Source organism: Suncus etruscus, chromosome 4 (assembly GCF_024139225.1).
Source record: "Suncus etruscus isolate mSunEtr1 chromosome 4, mSunEtr1.pri.cur, whole genome shotgun sequence".
In the NCBI taxonomy this organism is placed as follows: Eukaryota; Metazoa; Chordata; class Mammalia; order Eulipotyphla; family Soricidae; genus Suncus; species Suncus etruscus.
Window position 1 is genome coordinate 55713298 of NC_064851.1, and position 21446 is coordinate 55734743.

The 21446-nt window shown below is 39.1% G+C and overlaps 1 protein-coding gene across 1 annotated transcript; it reads left to right on the forward strand.

Moving 5' to 3' along the window:
- The first annotated feature begins 9109 nt into the window (after nucleotides 1-9109).
- On the forward strand, nucleotides 9110-11609 carry TENT5A (terminal nucleotidyltransferase 5A). The gene is given in 2 exon segments (XM_049772589.1): nucleotides 9110-9844; nucleotides 10761-11609. Coding segments are annotated over 2 exon segments (1512 nt in total). The 3' UTR covers nucleotides 11538-11609.
- Nucleotides 11610-21446: the final 9837 nt, after the last annotated feature.

Genomic DNA, 21446 nt, shown 5'->3' on the forward strand with positions numbered 1-21446 from the left:
TGGTTCAATTCCCGGCATCCCATAAGGTCCCCCAAGCCTGCCAGGAGTAACCCCTGAGTGCCACCATGTGTGACCCAAATACCAAAAGAAGAAGAAGAAGAAATACTAAAAGTTAGATCAGAAATTAATACAATTGAACCCCCAAAATAATCCAAAAATCAATTAAAATAAGAGTTGGTTCTTTGAAAAAATATAAAGACCCATAATGTTCAGGGAGACACACCAAAAATAATTAAGAAAACTCTAATAAACTACATAAGAAATGAAAAAGGTAGTCAGAGCAATATCACAGCAGGTAGGATGCTTGTCTTGCATACTTCTGAGCCAGGTTTGATCCCTGGCATCCTATATCATACCTTGAGACCGCCATGAGTGGTTCCTGAGTGAAAGGCCAAGAGTAACCCATATGTACCACCAGGTGTGGCCCAAAATCTCTCCCCAAAAATGAAAGAAAAGATGTCACAACAGATACTACAAAAATTTAAACAATAATCAGAGATTACTTTGAGAGTCTTTATGCCACAGAATAAGTGAATCAAGCAAGTGGAAGCCAAGATTAAAAAAAAAAATGGGACTCAGACAGGAGAGATAGCATGGAGGTAGGGCATTTGCCTTGCATGCAGAAGGACAGTGGTTCGAATCCCGACATCCCATATGGTCCCCCGAGCCTGCCAGGAGCAATTTCTGAGCTTAGAGTCAGGAGTAACCCCTGAGTGCTGTTGGTGTGACCCAAAAAACAAAACAAAACAAAAAAATGGGACTGTATTAAGCTATGAAGCTTCTGCACCTCATAAGAAACAGTGAACAGGATACAAAGATTGTCCACAGAATAAACAGGAGAAACAATTCACCCAACACCCATCTGATAAGTGGTTAATATTCAAAACATATAATGAATTATCTAAAAAAATAGAAAATATTATCTACCCCCAACAAGAAACAGAGAAAAATGATGAATGAAAAATTCCTCAACAATAAAATAAGATGTTTAAAAGACAGATGGAAAAATGTTCCACATCATTAATCACCAGGCAGATGCAAATCTAAACAATAATGAGATCATCTCACACCACAGAGACTGGTACTTGTCACTAGTGCAGATGTAGAGAAAAAAGGATTCTCATTCCCTGATACTGGAAATGTAAACTGATCCAGCCTTTTTGGAAAAATATATGGACATTCCTCAAAAAACTAGAAGCTAAGCTTCCATATATCATAGCAATACAGCTCACAAGAATATACACTAGGTGTCCAAAAAAAAAAAAAAAAACAATGCAAAAAGGCATCTGCATCTTTAGCACTATTCACAATAGCCATAATCCGGAAACAATCCAAGTGCTCAAAAACAAATGAGCTGATAAAGAAACTATAGTACATTTACACAATGTCCACAGAATAAACAGGAGAAACAATTCACCCAATTTACATTTACACAACGTGTAAATGTAACTATCGTACATTTACACAATGGAATACTGTGTAGCTATGACAAAAATTAAGTCATGAATTTTGCTTACACATAGATAAAGAGAATAATATGCTGAGAGAAATGAGTCAGAAGGAGAGGGATATGATTATTCTCATTTGTGGGATATATAAAAAAGTACTCATTTGGGTATGTTAAAATTATATATGATACTAATACCCTAAGTCAGGAGGACTTTCCATGGCAAAAAGGCATGGGGGAGTTAAATTAGGGCAGAGAAAGGGCTATCACAATAATAGCTAGAAATAATCACTTTTGATAATAATTGGGTGCTAAAAGGAGATAATTATATTAATTAAATAAATACTTAGAGAGAAGAAAAATTTTTGTCATAGAGGCAGGCAGGTGGAAGTACAAGGAGGAAACTGGGGACACTGATTGTGAAAAATGTGCACTGGTGAAGGGATGAGTATTGGACATTGTATGTATGAACTAAATCATGAACAACTTCATTGTGTATCTCATACTGATTCAATTACAAGTTATTTAAATAGTGGTTGAAAATTTTAAATAGTAAATTAACATGTTGTTAACAATGAGTGATATAAAATTAGTTCCAAATTTGACAAATGACTCTAAAGTTTATTTGCTTTAATAGTTCATGAATAAACATTTATGTAAAGAAACAGGGTAAAGTCATTTCACAAGCACCATTTACATGCAAAAACAAGTAATTTAAATTTCACAGGAAGTATTTGATTAGTTGGTGCTCGACTAATAATGACTCCTGGATAATGGAGTCATCACTCACTAGGCAATGTAGACAACTTTGAGTCCATGTTTAGTGGTATAAACATATGTTTCACAGCTGTTTCAGGAATTATTTGAATTTGTCCTACAAAAGCAGTCAATAATAAGGTAGGTGGAGGTTAAATTTCTCATGTTATTATTGCTTTGCTTTAGCTGCTAAGTGGCTATCTAGGTCATGTCACTCTCAGGGTAAAGGAGCAAAAAGCAAAATCCATGAAAAGTGGAAAATAAGATAGGACATTGAAGAAGGCAGGTGTGTGTGAATATAATTAAATCAACACTAGAATCAGTGGTGTGGTGCACAGGGGGTCTAAAAAGAAAAACCCTATGAGGGGCCAGAGCAATGGCACAGTGTAGTGTGTTTGCCTAGCACACAGCTGACCCAGGATGGACCATGAGTGATTTCTGAACTCAGAACCAGGAGTATCCCCAGAGCATCATCAGGTATGGCCCAAAAAGAAAAAGAAAAAGAAAACCTCTATGAAAAAGCAACAGTAAAAGACATCATATAACCAGAGCTGAAGAATACTTGCAACGACATTCTGGACAATCAAAGAGTATAAGCTAAAAGAAACCCAAATAAAAGCACAGCAAGGCACATCCTAGTTACAATGATGAAAAATCACAGATAGGGATAGAATACTGAAAGCAACAAGAACACCTTTTCTTAATAATAATAAAAATATTCTCAACAAGACGGGAATTGAGGGAACCTTCTTCAATACAGGCAAAGCTACTTGTCACAAGCCCATTGAGAGCATTATGCTCAATGGGAAGCAATTAAAAGTCTTTCCTCTAAAATCTGTGACTAAAAATGGTTTTCCCATCTTGCCACTTCTGAGAGAAATGGAAGTAGAGTATTGTAAGTACTTGTCATAGCAAATAGGCATGAAAAAAAATACCAAGGACATCCAATATGAAAAGAAAAAGTTAAACAAACTCTCACTGTTTTCAGATGACATGATAATATTTTATTTTATTTTATTTTGGGTTTTTGGGTGACACTCAGGGATTACTCCTGGCTATGTGCTCAGAAATCACTCCTGGATTGGGGGACCATATGGGACACCAGGGGATTGAACTATGGTCTGTCCTAGGTTAGTGTGTTCAAGGCAGATGCCCTACCGCTTGTGCCACTGCTCCGGCCCCAGCATGATACTATTTTAGAAAATCCTAAAGACCATGAAAAAAAGTACTAGAAACAACATATTTGTATAGTACAGAGGCAGACTACATAATTAATATGTAAAAATCCATGGCTTTTCTATATACAGATAATGAAAATGAGTTACATTAAAAAAACAATCGCATTCAAAATTTTGCCTCAGAAAATCAAGCATGTTGTATAGGTGAAAGACCGATGCAAAGAAAACTACAAACACTACCTCAAGAAATAAAAGAGGACACAAAGAAATGGTAACACATACCCTGCTCATGCTTTGGGGGAATTAATATAATTAGAATGGGGCTGGAGCGATAGCATGGAGGTATGGTATATACCTTATTTGTGGCTGATTTGGGTTGAATCCCCAGTAGGCCTGCAGGGAGCAATTTCTGAGAGTCTGGAGTGACTCCTGCACACCACAGGTTGTGGCAATAAATAAATAAATAAATAAATACATACATACATACATACATACATACATAAAAGTAAGTTGTTTGTTAAAATGGCAGTACTTCCCAACGCATTGTAACAATTAAACGCAATTCCTATAAGGATTCCCATTACATTTTTAAAGATAAAATAATACTTAAAGTTCATATGGAATAATAAATGTCCATTAATAGCTAATAAAGGAATCCTTATGGGGGGGAAAGGAGGCATCACTTTCTTCAACTTCAAATAACATGGTTTTGGAATAAAGACAGATCATTAGCTAATGGAATAAACTTGAACATTCTGAGACTTATCCCAGGTATATGATCAATTAATCTTTGATAAAGGGAAAATAAATACAAAGTGGAGCAAGAAAAGTCTCTTTGTCAAAAGGTGTTGAGAAAACTACTCACAGAAAAGTCAACTCAGAACTCTCTTTAAAGCCATGTATAAAAGTCAACTCAAAATAAATTGATGATCTTAATATCAGACCTGAAACCACAAGATACATAGAGGAAATTGTCCACAGATCACTCCATGACATTGAAGTTAAAGGTGTTTTCAAGGTGTGACACCATTGGCCAAGCAAGTGGAAGAAAATATAAACAAATGGGTCTGTATTAAACTTGGAAGCATCTGTACCTTAAAGGAAATGGTGACTAGGATACCAAGACTACATGGAATGGGAGAAACTATTTGCCCATCATAAGGGATTAAAATCCATGATATATAAGGCACTGGTAGAGCTTAGCAAGCTCTTAGAAACCTAGCCCCATCCAAAATTAAAAAGGAATGAACAAACATTTCCTCAAAAAAGGAATTCAGATGGCCAAAAGGCACATGAAACAATGCTTCACATTGTTAATCATCAGAGATGCAAATCAAAACAACAATGAAATATCTCTCACTACAGAGACTGACACACTTAAGAAAGAACAAGAACAACTAGTGCTGGTGTGCATGTGGTGAGAAAGGGACCCTCAATCACTGCAGGTGAAAAGCAGATAGGTCCAGCCTTCGGGAAAGCAATATGATATTTCTCAAAAAGATAGCAATTGAGCTTCCAATACCATTCAGCAATTCCACGCTCAGTAATATATCCTATGAGACCAAAAGAACCATGTAGAAAGACACTCTGTACCCCCAAGTTCATTGCAGCACTATTCACAGTAGTCTGAACCTCTAAACAAGCTAAGAGCCTGAGACCAGATGAGTGGGAAAATAACTCACAATTTTTTTCAGGAACTAAAACTGCAATACAAAGAAATATGTGATGTGATATTTTCCATCTTAATATTATAAACCAAAATATTTTCTAATAATGCTACTGGAAGTAGCATAATCATTCACATAAAAATTTTCTGCTTTAATAAGATGGTTACTTCAATTTTCTTAGTTGATAAAAAATAAAGGTAATAACTCTTACTATCCTATAAGTATGTTGGTACTCAACATAATGGAATACTATGAAGTTATTAGAAAAAATGAAATCACAGAATTCACCTATACCTGGATGGATATGTAAAGTATTATGTTGAGCAAAATGAATCAGAGGAGAGGGATAGACATAGAATGATCTCACTCATTTGTGAGATGCAAGGAATTAAATATCGTATGGTAATAATATCAAAGACAATAGAGATAAGGGTCAGGCAGGCCAGTCTATGGTAGGAAGCTTCCCACAATAGTGGGAGAGTACTGTTAGGGCAGAGAAGAGACCACTATTACAATGATAGTTGGACATTATTTCTCTGGACAAGAATTGGGTGTTGAAAGGAAATAAAGTGATAGACATGATCCCCTCACTAACAATACTGCAAACCACGGTGTTTAAAAGGGGGAAGAATGGGAGTGACACAGAGAGAGACAGAGAGAAACAGAGATAGAGACAGAGAGTGAGTGAAAGAGAGAGAGAGAGAGAGAGAGAGAGAGAGAGAGAGAGAGAGAGAGAGAGAGAGAGAGAGAGAGAGAGAGAGAGAGAGAGAGAGAGAGAGAGAAAGAAGAAAAATGCCTGTCGATAGCAAGTGGGGAAGGCTCGAGGAAGCTGGAGACATTGATGGCAAGAAATGTGCACTGGTGAAGGGTGTTAAATGATTAACACTCAATCATGAATAACTGTGTATCTGAGGAAAAAACTATTATGAACAACCTTATATCCACGGTGCTTAAAGTAATAACGAAAAAGAGAAACAAATGGTAAAAATGCTGGTATCAGAATGTGAAATGCTAGGGTACTATTTGTATTCAGTACAAAAAAATAAACCCTCATAATTTCTTTCAGAAGCTAAAATTTCAATACAAAGAAATATGTGATATCATTCATACTAAAGTTATAAATCAAACTATTTTCTAATAAGTAATACTGTACTAGAAGTACCGTACTGTTATACCTATCATTCATATGAAAAATTTCTGCTTTAAAAGATCATCACTTCTATTTGCATAGATCACAAAAAGTAGATAGCGACTCTTACTAGTCTATAAGTAATTATGCTGGTAAAATGCCTTTGGCTATCAATGTACCTGAACAGTAAAGAATTTCTCACTTAATTGTTTTTGTTATATCTAAAAGCTGGTGGCAAATGCTATTTGCTATTTTACTAAGGTTTTGTACTCAAGTTGCCTCTCTCCCATTTAAATACTACCTCTAGTTGCAAACAGGAAAAAGGGATGCAAAATTCTTTAATTCAATGATATATATCAAATTGTCAGTATGAGTATTCATCCACTGATGGGCCCGGAGAGATAGCACGGCGGCGTTTGCCTTGCAAGCAGCCGATCCAGGACCAAAGGTGCTTGGTTCGAATCCCGGTGTCCCATATGGTCCCCCGTGCCTGCCAGGAGCTATTTCTGAGCAGACAGCCAGGAGTAATCCTTGAGCACCTCCGGATGGGACCCAAAAACCAAAAAAAAAAAAAAAAAAAAAAAAAAAAAAAAAAAAAAAGTATTCATCCACTGAACTGTTCCCCCTAATGAAAGACATCCTTAGATATCCATACAAGGAGGTGGGTAGGTTCCAGCTTACGAAAACTACTCGGCAAGTTGAAAAAGTTCTATTATATGGTTAAAAAGAAAAAGAAAAGTTTTGGCCACAAAACCCCCTGGCAGCTCTAGTAAGAGACCTATTTGCTCCTAGTCCAGCCTGGAAATCCCTTCAGGACTCAGCTGCGAAAGGCCCCGACAGAGGGCGGCGTTGCCACGCAGCTGGTTGCCGAGTGCGACAGGGTTCAGTGTATTGCCCCCCAAAAAAGCACGGCCCATCTCCACCCGCAACCTTCAACCCCCTGCAGGCGCGAAGCTTGGCTGAATAGGGGAGCCATCGGGTTGGGGCCTGATGGACCACTTGTGCTCCAGAGATCTGTTGGGGGGGGGGGTAGCGCAGGGGAGCTGCCCGCTACCCGACGCCATCAGACTACAACTTTGCTCCCAGGTTTAATTGCAAGACCCTTTGTAAAGAAGACGTGGGCGAGAGGGCCAGAAGAAGGGGTCCAGGAGGCCGGTAGGGAACTTTCTAGCGAGTCTAAGAGGGAGTCTGTGGAATTGAGGGCAGAACCCTAACAACTCTTTTGCTCCCGGGAAGCTGCTAGAGTGGCGGAAACTTTCCGTTTAAAGAAGGGACTTTTCGTCTCCTAAGACCCCTGACCCTGCCTCACTCAAATGCGGATTCCCCAGGCAAAGGCCAACGTGGAGCGCGGCCTGACAGAACGCTCCGGAGTTGAGCGGAGCGTCCCGAGGCCCCGAGACCGAGCAGGCCCGCCCACGCCGGCTTCCGGGCCCGCTACTTCGGCCTTGGAGAACCCGCCCTCAGGGCCTTCCGGCTCCCTGAGTAGCAGTAGCGCGCCCGCGGGAGGGAGAGAGAGTGAGTGAGAGTGAGAGTGAGAGAGAAGAGGGGAGGAGAGGAGGAGAGGAGAAAAGGGGAGGGGAAGGGAGGAAGAGAGAGAGAAGAGCAGAGAAGAGGATAGAGGGAAGAGAGAGAGGGAGAGAGGAGAGAGGAAGAGAGAGGAAAGAGTGGAGAGAGGAGAGAGGAGAGGAGAGAGGAGAGAAGAAGAGAGGGGAGAGGAGAGAGAGGAGAGAGAAGGGAGAGGAAAGAGTGGAGAGAGGAGAAAGGAGAGGAGAGAAGAAAGGAGGAAAAGAGAGAGGAGAGAAAGGAAGGAGAGAGGAGAGAAAGGAAGGAGAGAGAGGAGAGAAGAGGAAAAGAGAGAAGAGGAGAGAAAGGAAGGAGAGGAGAGAAGAGAAGAGAAAAAGAGGAGAGAGGAGACGGGAGAGAGGAGAGAGGAGAGGAGAAAAAGGAAGGATGAGAGAGAGGAGAGAAGAGGAAGAGAGGAGACAGGGGAGAGAGGAGAGAGGGGGGGAGAGAAAGCGAGCGAGACACACACACACACAGACAGAGAGAGAGAGAGAGAGACAGAGAGAGAGAGACAGAGAGAGACAGAGAGACAGAGAGACAGAGACAGAGACAGAGAGAGGAGAGAGCAAGCGAGCTAGAGCCGCCGCCCCACTCCTAGAGCGCTCCGCCCCCGGGTTCTGGTGGGTCTGAAGCTTCTCTGAGGGAGTCGGGGAATCGAAACCCGAAAGCCAGGAAACCGCCAGGGAATGCCAAAAGCGCGGACTTTGACTTCCGCGGGCCGTGCTCTCGGTTTCGGGTCTGAAAAGAGGAATAAATGAAACTAGAGGGAGGAGGGAAGTTGCGCTCGTAGCGCGATTTTCGGGAGAGTCGCCTGAGACGCCTTCCAAGACACACAGACACACACACACGCACACGCTTCAGCAGTCGGAGGACGCTCGGTCCGCTCGGGGCCAGGGCTGACACTTTATGCAAATGAGAGGGTGTGGCCATCGCGCTGCACCAGAAGCCCGGAAGGACTGAGAGGCCCAGTATAAAAAAAAAGTACTGAAGCCCTTTCCCCCGCCGTGCTAGACAGCTAAATCTCCAGAGACCTGGGCGTGCGCAGCGCGGCCGCAGCTGCAGAAGCCGCCACCTCCCTCCCCAGACTCGATCGCAGCTGAGGCGGCGAAGGTGCGGGCGGGCGGGCGGGCGGGCGGGGGCGCGGGCGGGAGTGTCCAGCGTCAGCGGTCGGGCTCTGGGAGAGGAGGACTCACTCGCTCGCTCCCTGAGGCCGGACGCGAAGACTCCGCTCCGCTCGCGCCTGGCTCGCGGCTCTCCTCCGAGGCGCGGCCGCCTCCAGGTGACACTCCGACGACACCCGCTCGCCTTTTCCAGATTGCAATGCCAGCTTAGCAATTCTTTCGGTGCGGGGCACTGCTCTAGGCTGGGCATGGCCAGCGCTGGATGGGGTGCTAGTAGTGAAGGAAAATCCCGGGGAGCTAGCCCCCAGTCTAGAGGTCCAGCTGGGAGTGGGAGTGGGTGCGCTTCTTCCTCGGAGGGCCTGAGTTTTGGGTGTGCAAGATTCACCGCACTTCTCCTCACTCCCCCCTCTTGTCTTTTCTTTTTTAATATATCTAGGACTGATCAGGACCGAGTGTCATAGCTTGGTGGTCCCTTCAAGGCTGAAGGAGACCTTGCCATGGCCGACGACGATCTGTCCAGCGGCGCCTCCATCCCCCTGGGCGACGGATTTTGCGCCGCGTCGAGCGGAGACTCGGGCGCGCGCTGCCCGGACTCTTGCGAAAGCCCCGCGGCGCACTGCAACGTGCTCAGCTGGGAGCAAGTGCAGCGGCTGGACGGGCTGCTGAGCGAGACCATCCCGATCCACGGGCGCGGCAACTTCCCCACCCTGGAGCTGCAGCCCAGCCTGATCGTCAAGGTGGTGCGTCGGCGGCTGGCCGACAAGTGCATCGGTGTGCGCGACGTGCGCCTCAACGGCTCGGCCGCCAGCCACGTCCTGCACCAGGACAGCGGCCTGGGCTACAAAGATCTGGACCTCATCTTCTTCGCCGACCTGCGCGGCGAGCAAGAGTTTCAGACGGTGAAGGACGTCGTGCTCGACTGCCTTTTGGACTTCTTGCCTGAAGGGGTGAACAAAGAGAAGATCACCCCCCTCACGCTCAAGGTAAGAGGACGTGGGGGGCTTCCCTGGGGCTCTCCAGGATCAGCCAGAAAGGTGAGGATGGTGTAAAAGGGTTCCATTGTCTTGGCGATCCAGTGGCACAATTCCTGGCTACTTGCTTCCTTTGCTCATCCCACTCCCTAGTCAAAAACTACCCCACTTTCTTGGCTTGAGGCTGCTTCCACAGTTCCTTCAGCTAGATGGAAGATTGAAATGATGTAAAAAGAAAAAAAGTCTTGATTCTGTTTGGGATCTCCCCTTTGGAAAAACACAGCCTGAAGAAAGTCAGGGATTGTTTGGACTCCTCCTGTCTTCATTCGGCCATCTATAAGGATGGAAACTCTGGGAGGGCAAGACTTTCTATCAGGTCTCTGTCCTAGAGACCATGACTCCCAGTCCTCTTAGCTTCAGAGCAGAGTTTGCCTTTCTGAACCATCAACCTCCCTGATTGTCTAAATTTAGTTTCTATTTATCTGGAAATCGCAGTCTTCCCTGGAAGAACTGGCAGGATACTGTAATCCATCACATAGGAGTAGAGTTGAGTGACGAGGGATGAAGGTGAAAAACTTGGCCAACTTTTCACTGCATCCCCTCTGACTTTTAAGGACTGTGTGTGGCTGTTTTGTGAAGTTCTAGTTTTTTAAAGACCATAAAAAATAACTTTTCAAATGTCAGACATGACAACAGAACCTTAGTTCTCCACTCCTCTGCCAAAAGCCTCAAACTATTACTTTCCATCTCTTTTCCAGACAGTAAAACCACTCGTTAAATTTTTTTGTTGTTTCCAGACATTGTTTAAGCTTGTAGTAGTGTTTTGCTGAAACTTGACAAAAAGCAATGAGGAAAATGATTAAGTTGTAAAGAGGATGTATTTATTACTTCTAGATTTGCTTATCTTGTTTTATCTTTTAAATTGTAGGAAGCTTATGTGCAGAAAATGGTTAAAGTGTGCAATGACTCTGATCGATGGAGTCTTATCTCCCTATCAAACAACAGTGGCAAAAATGTGGAACTGAAATTTGTGGATTCCCTCCGGAGGCAGTTTGAATTTAGTGTAGATTCTTTTCAAATCAAATTAGACTCTCTTCTCCTCTTTTATGAGTGTTCAGAGAATCCAATGACTGAAACATTTCACCCCACCATAATTGGCGAAAGCGTCTATGGAGATTTCCAGGAAGCCTTTGATCACCTTTGTAACAAGATCATTGCCACTAGGAACCCGGAAGAAATCAGAGGGGGAGGCCTGCTAAAGTACTGCAACCTTTTGGTAAGGGGGTTTAGGCCTGCCTCTGATGAGATCAAGACCCTACAGCGGTATATGTGTTCCCGATTTTTCATTGACTTCTCAGACATCGGAGAACAGCAGAGAAAACTGGAGTCCTATTTGCAGAACCACTTCGTGGGATTAGAAGACCGCAAGTATGACTATCTCATGACCCTACACAGAGTGGTGAATGAAAGTACAGTGTGCCTGATGGGACATGAAAGAAGACAGACTTTAAACCTTATTACAATGCTGGCTATTCGGGTGCTAGCTGACCAAAATGTCATCCCTAATGTGGCTAATGTCACTTGCTATTACCAGCCGGCCCCCTATGTAGCAGATGCCAACTTCAGCAATTACTACATTGCCCAGGTTCAGCCAGTATTCACATGCCAGCAGCAGACATACTCCACTTGGCTACCCTGCAATTAAGAATTATTTAAAAATGCCCTGTGGGAAGCCAATTCAAACAATATGGGAAAACCAAAATGAAATAAATAAAAAAGAGAGGGAAGGAAGGAAAGAAGGAAGGAAGGAAGAAAGGAAAGAAGGAAGGAAGAAAGGAAAGAAGGAAGGAAGGAAGGAAGGAAGGAAGGAAGGAAGGAAGGAAGGAAGGAAGGAAGGAAGGAAGGAAGGAAGGAAGGAAAGAAGGAAGGAAGGCAGGCAGGCTTGGTTATGTGTTTTGTGCTGCTGACCTAACCTTGGTAAACCTTGTGAATCTACAGGTTCAGAAATATAACCTCAAAATAACACCCATGACCCTCCAACAACCTGCCAATCAAATTCTACTCAACTTGAATTCTATCCTCAAACAGGAGAGCAACCAGGGTCTCCTAAAACATTAAGGGGGGGTAATGCTTATTGACAACGTGGGTTTGCAGTACCTGCTCCCATAGCTTGCCATAGGGGAAGAAGATGGTGTTTTGTTTTTTTTTAGATTGATTTCACAAAAATAAAAGAAGAAAGATCTCATGCCTACTTAGCTGTCTGATGGGATACGAAAAGAGAGACTTCAGCTTCAGCTAATAACTATAATACAAGAAAGGAAATGCCAACATTGGGGTTTCTCTCCAAGTCTTGTAGTAAATGCTTTCTGTGTACTTAACATTGTGTTAATAGTAACATATCACTGTAAATGAACAGTAGTAGGTTGAAGTTCTCATAACAAATTGCAGAATTTAGGATGACACAATCTGTTATTTCCAGTTGCATGCATAACTCACATTTTTCAAAATGTGAAAATGCAAACAAAAACAGCTGTAGCAAAGTATGCTCAAAGACCAAAGATTTAACCGATTAAAAATACCCCTGTAGAAGAGATAGTAGAATATACTTATTATATTTGTTACATACCAATATATACAAATATTCATCAAAGTGCCTGTTGCTTTCTAAAAATTTAAAGTGGGGAAAAATTTAAGTTTATTGACTTCTGCTTTATCAGGGACTCAAGAAAATAAAATAAGCTTGTGAATTATGGAGGAAATGCCGTTTTTTTCTCCACAAACACTTGTGTAAAGTAGACATAGTTGGTATATTATTACCAGCAATATGCATTTGTGATAATATCACACCATGTGCACATGTGTATATGTGAATGTGTATTATGTGTATATATTTCACAAATAATGCACATGTACGTATTATATACATATGCCCAGGTATATGTATGTAGATACTAAATAATTGACTATGATCTAGAATAATGTAGCAAGTAGGAATTGTTTAAATTATGTGTTTTTATGTTGTCAACAGAATGACTTGCAACTCGGGCATATTGCAGTAAGAAATTAAAACCACATCTTAAAAAATTAGATGAAAGAGGAAAATAAATAATATATTTGATAGAAAGACAGAGATTATACATTTTTAGTGAGTGTTTTTATTTTCCTTTTTTGTGAGCCATAGAATTTTCCAAATGGGAGACTATTTGGCAGAGAACTCTGAATTATTTTAATAAACTGCTATTTTGATGGTTTGAACTCTTTTATTTCTTGTAATACTTGCATGCTTCCATGGTATATAATCCAGTGGATCTTGGAACAAGTAATAATCTATTTAAATTTCTGACTGCTAAAAATAATTTTTGGTGATCTAAACACTACTTATTGTTACCTAAATGAATTTTTTAATGAATGCATTCTGCATTCTAGGACCACTAGTATTTAGTAAATGTGAAATGATCCTTTTTAAAGAGTATTTGCACAATTGCTTACAATTTATATTAGATGTATATTATATAAAATTTTATAAATTTATGCCAATATGAAGCATCTTTGATCTGATTATCACACTGCATTTAAATATTTAGTACTGTATTTTAAATCCAATCACTTTGCATTGAATGGACTCCATCTTTATTTTTTCTTTCCCAAGGGACCAGTTATATCTTAATATGTGAATAAAATACATTATTTTATGTAATGATAGCCAATCTTAAAATTATTCTCCCAGCTCTTAATTTGTATAGACACTGATCTCTAAAAATGCATTTGTTTAAAATAAAAATAAAACACAAAATCCTCCCCTTTGTATTGTTAAACACATGCATAATCTTAGGTAGTCCCAGTGGATGCCTGCTTATCATGATTATTCCTCTTATGAAACAACTAGAAATTTTTTTTATCAGTTAAAGAGGGATTGGTGAAAATATCCTGACAATATGATTTTCCTAGTCTGTCTATATATCACTCAGATCCTCATTGGTAGATTAATTATTATATCTGAATTGCATTTTGGGATTCTATCTTTGAGCCTTAAATAGGAACTTGCTGAAGTTTTTCTGTAGCAGCTTCCCTGTGAATTCTGTGCTGCACCAGCTACTGCACTGCCACTTGCTGTTTCCTAGGGAATTCTTTCTCCCATGTTGGCTTAAACTCCCTCACTTCAACCCTGGGTTTGAAAATGTACTTATGAATTGCCAGGAAAAATACTGCATTTTTAAATTGGATCTTATAATTCACTGTTAGAAACTATAGTTGCACCAGAATACTTGCTTTAAAGTTTTCTAAAACTTATGGAAATGGGAATTCTAGTTAACATTGGGCAGCTGATGATAGCTTTCTCTTTTTGTTGTAACTCTTGATAAATGAATTGTCCACTATTTAAAAAAAAAACTAAGATGTAATTTGACTCTGCTACCAGTAACAGCCTGGTGTTAACTAATGACAGTTTTTGCTTGAAAGTGCATCATTTGGTCATATACTTATTTATTTTCTCCTTTTTTTTTTTTTTTTGCTAACTCCAGGGTTGGGAATATAGTTGGAAGTGTCAGCTCTTGGCATTCATACAGAAGAAACTATATTTAAAACAGGTTTCAGAATTTACTTTAAAATATATAATTTATTTCTTTTGTTTGTACTATATCTTGTGCATATGTAGCTGACCAAACAGTAGAATATCTATTTGTGGATGTACGGCTTAAAATTTTGAATGTTAGGTGAGGGACCATGTATATAAGTCAGCAAAAAGAACAGCTCTAAACTCCTGATCAGTACCTATGATTTGTGTGCTATTGTGTTTACCTGCCTAGTGTGCTGTACTTTTAAACAGGAAGTTTTATATTCTGGAGACTCTCTTACCTATCCAGTCTGGCATGTCAGAGAACCCTTAACCTGTGACAGTGCCCTTGACAAAAAATCTTATTTTATTTGCAGTAAGTCTAGTCAAGATATTCCTACATCAAGATAAACTTTCCCTTTCTTAGAAAAGGGACCAAATGTCTGCTAACTTTGGTGGTCAGTGGACTATTAAAATATTAATAAATATATTAATGTGACTAAAAATATCAAAGGATGGAAGACTATCTGTAAGCCATGCCTAGGAAGAAACGAAAAGTAAATGTGTTGTTTTATATGCTTACAGTTGGTTGCTTTACTATATATAAACTTGTTTTCAAAATAATGTTTGTCAAATAAATATTGTGAACTATCTTGTAAGTAAAATATTGTTATGTTGAAATCAGCAACAATTCAAAATAAGCTTTATTGTTATTTGAAAATGAAATGTGTTAGGTGAAACCAAAAAGCAAAAATAATTTCATATATAGTACATATTTGAATGTAAACTTTTAAAATTTCTTATAGCATAGCCTTTTAAGTGCTAAGAAAATATCTGATATTTTGTTGTAATAATGGCTTGCTAACAAAGTCTAGGTAAAAGTACAAAGTTGAAAGATGTCAAAGGTAACTTGGTGAGATTTGACACAAAACTTTGCAGAATGAAGGAGGTTCTTCTGACTGGCTATCTTTCCAGTCTCTACAACCATTGCCCTCTCTGCACTAACCTATAGCAACAAGCTGCATTGGGGGCACTTTTGAAATACTTTGACTTTAGTCTGTGTCACAGGTAGAAAGATGATGGAGAAAGGCTCTTATAAACTGACATGTGTAAATCAGTACTTGAGGAAACAGATTGTGAATTGTGTTTACAGCATCCAATATTTGGATATTTTTGTAAATAAAAAGAAATTATTTTTTTCTACTTATTTGTATCTGTCATCTTTGGTGTCTGCACTGACTAAAGACTGTGTCTTTAGAATCTCCATTTGTGTTTGAGAAAACAAAGCAATGCAAAGAAACAAGCTTTTAGTAATTTCCAACTGGAGTATCTTAAATAAAAAATTTATCCTTCTAATCTAGCTAGTCTCGGCCTCAATTAGCTCTAAAAGAATTGTGTTAATAAACATCAAAACCTTAAGTGGCTACTCATTAGCAGTGTGAAGTAATTTAGAAGTGAAACTACATTATCAGTAGAGGCTTATAAGTGAACTGTATGCCTTAATGTGTCTTGTATTTAATGAGTAGCACAAGTGTTAAAATTTACTTACAAGTGGATACTTGTGTATGTATATACGTGTGTGTATGTGTGTATACATAGACATATATATGTACATTTATAAATATAGAGTATATTTGAGGTGTTAAGTGTTTTCAGTGTTTAAACAGTTGAGGAAGAAACTAGGTAGTGAAGCCAGCATTAGTAAAGGAAGAAAATCATGGAATCTGTTGTATTTTTGTGTGTATCAAAAATAAATATTTTTATTATTTAATATAAAGTATCACCAGTTAAAATTGCCAGTGAGTATTTACTTAAAATTGTTATGTATTGAGGTCAGAATCACACCAATTTAGTTTGATAAAGTTATTAATGTATTATTCTCTTCTTTAAAACTTAATCTTTTTATAGCCAATCCCTTACGTGTCTGTGGTAACTATATAATTATTTTAAACACTGGTTGAAAAGGGACAATATATTTTAAGATCTTCACAAGTTTAGATAAATTTTAATATTTCTAATTGAATTAATTATCAGGCTGTAAGCTAAGATGAGTAACTCACCCTTTCTTAGGAATCTCGTTCCTTAAAAATGTACTTTTTTTAAGAAGAAACAACACGAAGAATAAAAAAAAGACAACATTCAGGTAAGAGTAGGAGATTTTAAATAAATTATAATTTGAATTAAATTATTTAAATTAATAATGTAAATTATAAATATAAAATAATTTAGAATTTAAATAATTTAAAATTAGTTTTAAATAATAGTTGTTTTCATTCAGAAAAGACCAGATTTTGGCCTTAATGTTAGTCTTCAAAAATGAGAAAATATCTAAACCTAGGACTGATATGCTAGAGATATGCTAGAGGGGCACATATAATTCTAGAGAATAAAAGTGTGCCCCCAAAATAAAGGGATTAGAGATGTTGGTGGATAACACCAAAGAGTAAAATACCTATGAATTTACATAGAATACATTTTTGTTGAATAAATGCATAGGTCAGAGATCCTATTTTTGTCCAGAATTCCAAATAATCTTTTAAAATACTGCCCCCTCTGGGAGATAGAACTTAATTTCTTTCCTTTTTTTAAAAAAAAAAAAACTCTGATAATATTTTTATTTAAGCACTGTTGTATTAAAACAGTCCTGGATGGGGCTGGATGGTGAGATGGATGGAGAGGCCTTTTTCCTCTAGCCCAGGCTACACTCCTGCAACTCTCTCCAGCTGGCGGGTCTTACAGGCGGTAAGGAAATGATCCACAGACAGTCAGGTTTCAGGAGACATCAGCTTTATTCAGTGGAAGAAGACCGAAGAATGAGCCCCAGTCTTTCTCAGTCCCTTGCTTTTATTGACAAGAATCAGGTACCACCCTAGGATGGGAGCAGAATACCAAGTAAGGAATAATCCAATATACTATCACCAGGTCACACCCTAGGATAGCTTACAATTATTGATTAGGGTACGATCAGTAACCCAACAAAGCACCATGATTACAAACATGTTTGTAGTTGGGTTTCAGTTATAAAAAAAAGAATACCCCTCCTCCCTTCACCAATGCAACCTGGTTATTCCTCTAAATGTACTCACCACTCTTTGTGGCAAGTTATGAAACTTGGTCTGATCTTTCCAGCCCTCATCTCTGTTGTCTCTGAGTATTATTAACATACTGTCTTTTATTTTTCCTGAACCCCACAGATAAGTGAGACTATTCTTGTCCATCTCTCTCCCTCTGAGCTTTTTTCACTCAGTATAATAGTTTCCATGTCCATACATATATAAAAAAATGTCATGACTTTCTTTTTCCTGATGGCTACACAGTATTCCATTGTGTGTGTGTGTGTGTGTGTGTGTGTGTGTGTGTGTGTGTACAACAGTTTCTTTAGCCACTCATCTGCTGTCAGGCATCTGGTTTTTTTTTTTCTTTCAGATTCTGGCTATGGTAAATAATGCTATAATGAATCTAGGCACACAGAAGGCTTTTTTGTATTGTGTTTTTGTGATTCTATGAGTGGTATAGCTGGTATGAGAGCTCAATTTCCAGTTTTTTGAGGAATCTCCATATTGTTGTTCATAAATGCTGGACTAGACAGCATTCTCACCAGCAGTGAATAGTTTCTCCCATTTTGTAGGAGGCCTTTGTATCCTAGTCACTGTTTTCTTTGAGGTGCAGAAGCTTCTCAGTTTAATATAGTCCCATTTGTTTAATATCTGCTTCCACTTGTTTTGACAGTGATGTTTTCTCCTTAAAGATACCTTTAGTTTCAGTGTCATGAAGTGTCTCACGTATGTTTTTCTATGAATGATTAGGAAAAAAAATATGGGAAAAATCACTTTCCCAAACTTTAAATTATAATACAAAGCAATAGTTATTAAAACAGCATAGCATTGGAATAAAGACAGACTCTCAGATCAGTAGAATAGACTTGAATATTCAGAGAATGTTCTCCAGACATGCAATCAATTAATCTCTGATAAAGGGGAAAGTGACATAAAATGGATCATGAAAGCCTCTTCAACAAGTGGTTCAGTGACAACTGGTCCTGTGTACTCAACCTCCATCTAACACCATGCTCAAAGGTCAAAACAAATGTATTCAAGACCTTGATATCAGACTTGGAACCATAAGGTATATAGAATTTCTTTCCTTTTAATTGTGAATCATGCAATAACTTTCTTCCATAGAATTCAGTATGAAAAGGGGAGGAACTGCAGAATCTGCACCTTTAAGAACTTAGCAAACATTATTTAAGCAGTGACCTATTATGTTGATGTAACATCTATCCATGTTATGAAGTGAAAATGCCACCTCAGCATTGTGACATCCTTTTCCAAATCTTATTTCTTATTTAATCAATCGCCACACTTTAGTGAAGCTTAAGGAGACCTGATAATGATATTTAATGTGTTTTTCTGGAAGAGATCCTTGAATAGCATAGGACAATTGGGCCAGAGAGATAGCACAGCAGTAAGGTGTTCGCCTTGCATGCAGAAAGATGATGGCTCAAATCCCGGCATCCCATATGGTCTCCCGAGCTTGCCTGGAGCAATTTTTGAGTGTAGAGCCAGGCGTAACCCCTGAGTGCTACCAAGTGTGACCCCCCCCCAAAAAAAGCATAGGACATTTAGTAAGCAAAGTTCAAGGAACACAGAATGAAATATTACTGAAGTAATGTTTCAATATTAGTCCATTGCTTAAAAAACTATGCCACTCTAATGTAGTACATTAATTAATAGAGGATTTGAGAATATATGAATATTATTTGTATTATAATTTTTCTATAATTATAACTATTTTGACTAGTTTATTTTATGACTAATTAATTATGACTAGTTTATTTTAAAATTAACTGATACCTTCTTGTGATTTCTAAGAAGTTAGTGGCATATTTTTATTCATTTAATACTAAAATAATCTATTTAATGGAATGTGCAATTATTTAATGTAAATAACAACATCCATACTTTACCTCATGACTTATCTGCTTGCCTAGCCTTTGCTTTAAGCATGTGGGAATTTTTTGTTTGTTTCGTTTTTTTTTTTGGGGGGGGGTCCACACCCTGTGACTCTCAGGGGTTACTCCTAGCTATGAGCTCAGAAATTGCTCCTGGCTTGAGGGACCATTATGGGATGCCAGGTATCGAACCCAGGTATGTCCTGGGTCAGCTGAATGCAAGGCAAACACCCTACCATTGTGCTATCACTGTGACCCCGCATGTATGTCTTTTTTTTTTTTTTTTTAATTAGGATCATGTGCTCCCTAGGAAGTTCAGGGTTCTGGGGCCCGAGAGGTAGATAGCACAGTAGTAGGGACTTTGCCTTGCACATGGCTGACTCACGACTGATGCAGGTTCAATCCCTTGGCATCCCATTTGGTCCAACAGGAGCGATTTCTGAGCACAGAGCCAGGAGTAACCCCTGCCAGATGTGACCCAAAAACAGACAACCAACACAAAAAATAGAAGGTTCCGGGTTCTGATAGTCCATCCCAGATCCCAACACAGATCCAGGTGGTGCTTATCCAGATAGTTCTGAGCTAGTTCAATGTTTAAACTGGCATAGCTCTAGCCACTAAGGCCAGAGCCTGTAGTGCTGGGTGGAAGAACATATGGTGCTAGACTTCATGTGTGCAACTCCCTCAGCTCTCTCCAAGACCCAAAAGTAAGTTTTTATAAAGTGAAAGGACACTTGTTCTTATACCTACTTTCTCAATTCTACTATTAGCATTTAAAATAGTTCAAAATGCAGTTTGAAAAAGGATATGCCCTTAGTAATTAAAAAAAATAAAGAGTTCTAGTCTAGCAGTTTATGAAATAGAAACAAAACCTGTGCTTTCTTGCCTAAAGACACGGAGCACTCTGAACTGCAGGAATTTATGAGTGTGGGGCTAAGCTATTTCTAACCTTAATAATGGAAAGTTCCTTTCAGGATTCCCTTTAGAAACTTGAATTTCCAGCACAGTGTGTACTTATCGGCAATGCCAAGATTTTGTGGCATCATCTGGACATGTCATTAGAAAATAGCTGAAACCCTATTCTTCTGTTCTTTTTCCTTTGGAGTTTTTCTTATTATTTACTGTTTAGCAAAATTAAGCATAATGAACTACATGATACCCTATGGACATTCTATACATTATACACAATAAGTAATGCCATTCTATACATTAATTACAAATTATATGCTTCTAAATATATTATTTGATGCTTTTAGTAAGGTCAAGAAGATCATGATTCATATGTTTTCCATTTTCATGGGGAATAATTAAAAAACATAAAAATGTCTGCATTGTAGGGTTCAAGTATGAAAGAAAAGAAAGTCAAATTTTAACTTGGTTGGGGTCACAGAGCTGACTCAATTGATAAAGTATATGCCTTGAATATATAAGTTCTTATGTTTAACTCCTGGTGCCTAATGACCCCAAGAGTTCCATGAGAAGTGGCCTCAGGTCTCAGTCCCAGCATTCTCAAAAATATCTTTCCCCAAATGCTCAAAAGTATATTTTTAAGTAAGTAAAAGCTTTGCTTTCACAAACTTATTAAAATTATTATATTAACATTTTAACTGTGAGGCTTATATTTTGCTGGGCAATTTTATAACCTAAATAATATTAAAAATAGGCCCCAAATGCTTCTTTTGGGGGGGCAATGAGATAGTATAATGAACAGAGAAGTTACCTTGCATGTGGCCAATGCAGGTTTATCTCTCGCACCTTATATGAGTCCCAAAGCACAACCCAGACTAATCCCTGAGCAGAGTCAAGAGTAAGCCCCAAGGGGCTAGAGTGGTAGCATAGCAGTAAAGTGTTTGCATTGCATGTGGCTGACCCACGATGAACCCAGGTTCGATTCTCAGCAATCCAAATGATTCTCGAGCCTGCTAGGAACGATTTCTGAGTGCAGAGCCAGGAGCAACCCCTGAGTACTGCCACGTGTGGCCTACCTACCCCTTCCCCAAAATAAAAGAGTAAGCCCTGAGCACAGCTGGATGGGACCCTCAGAAAAAAAAATGGGGGAGGTTTTTATTATAGTTCAAATCAAAAAAATTTTATAACTTATTATATCTAAT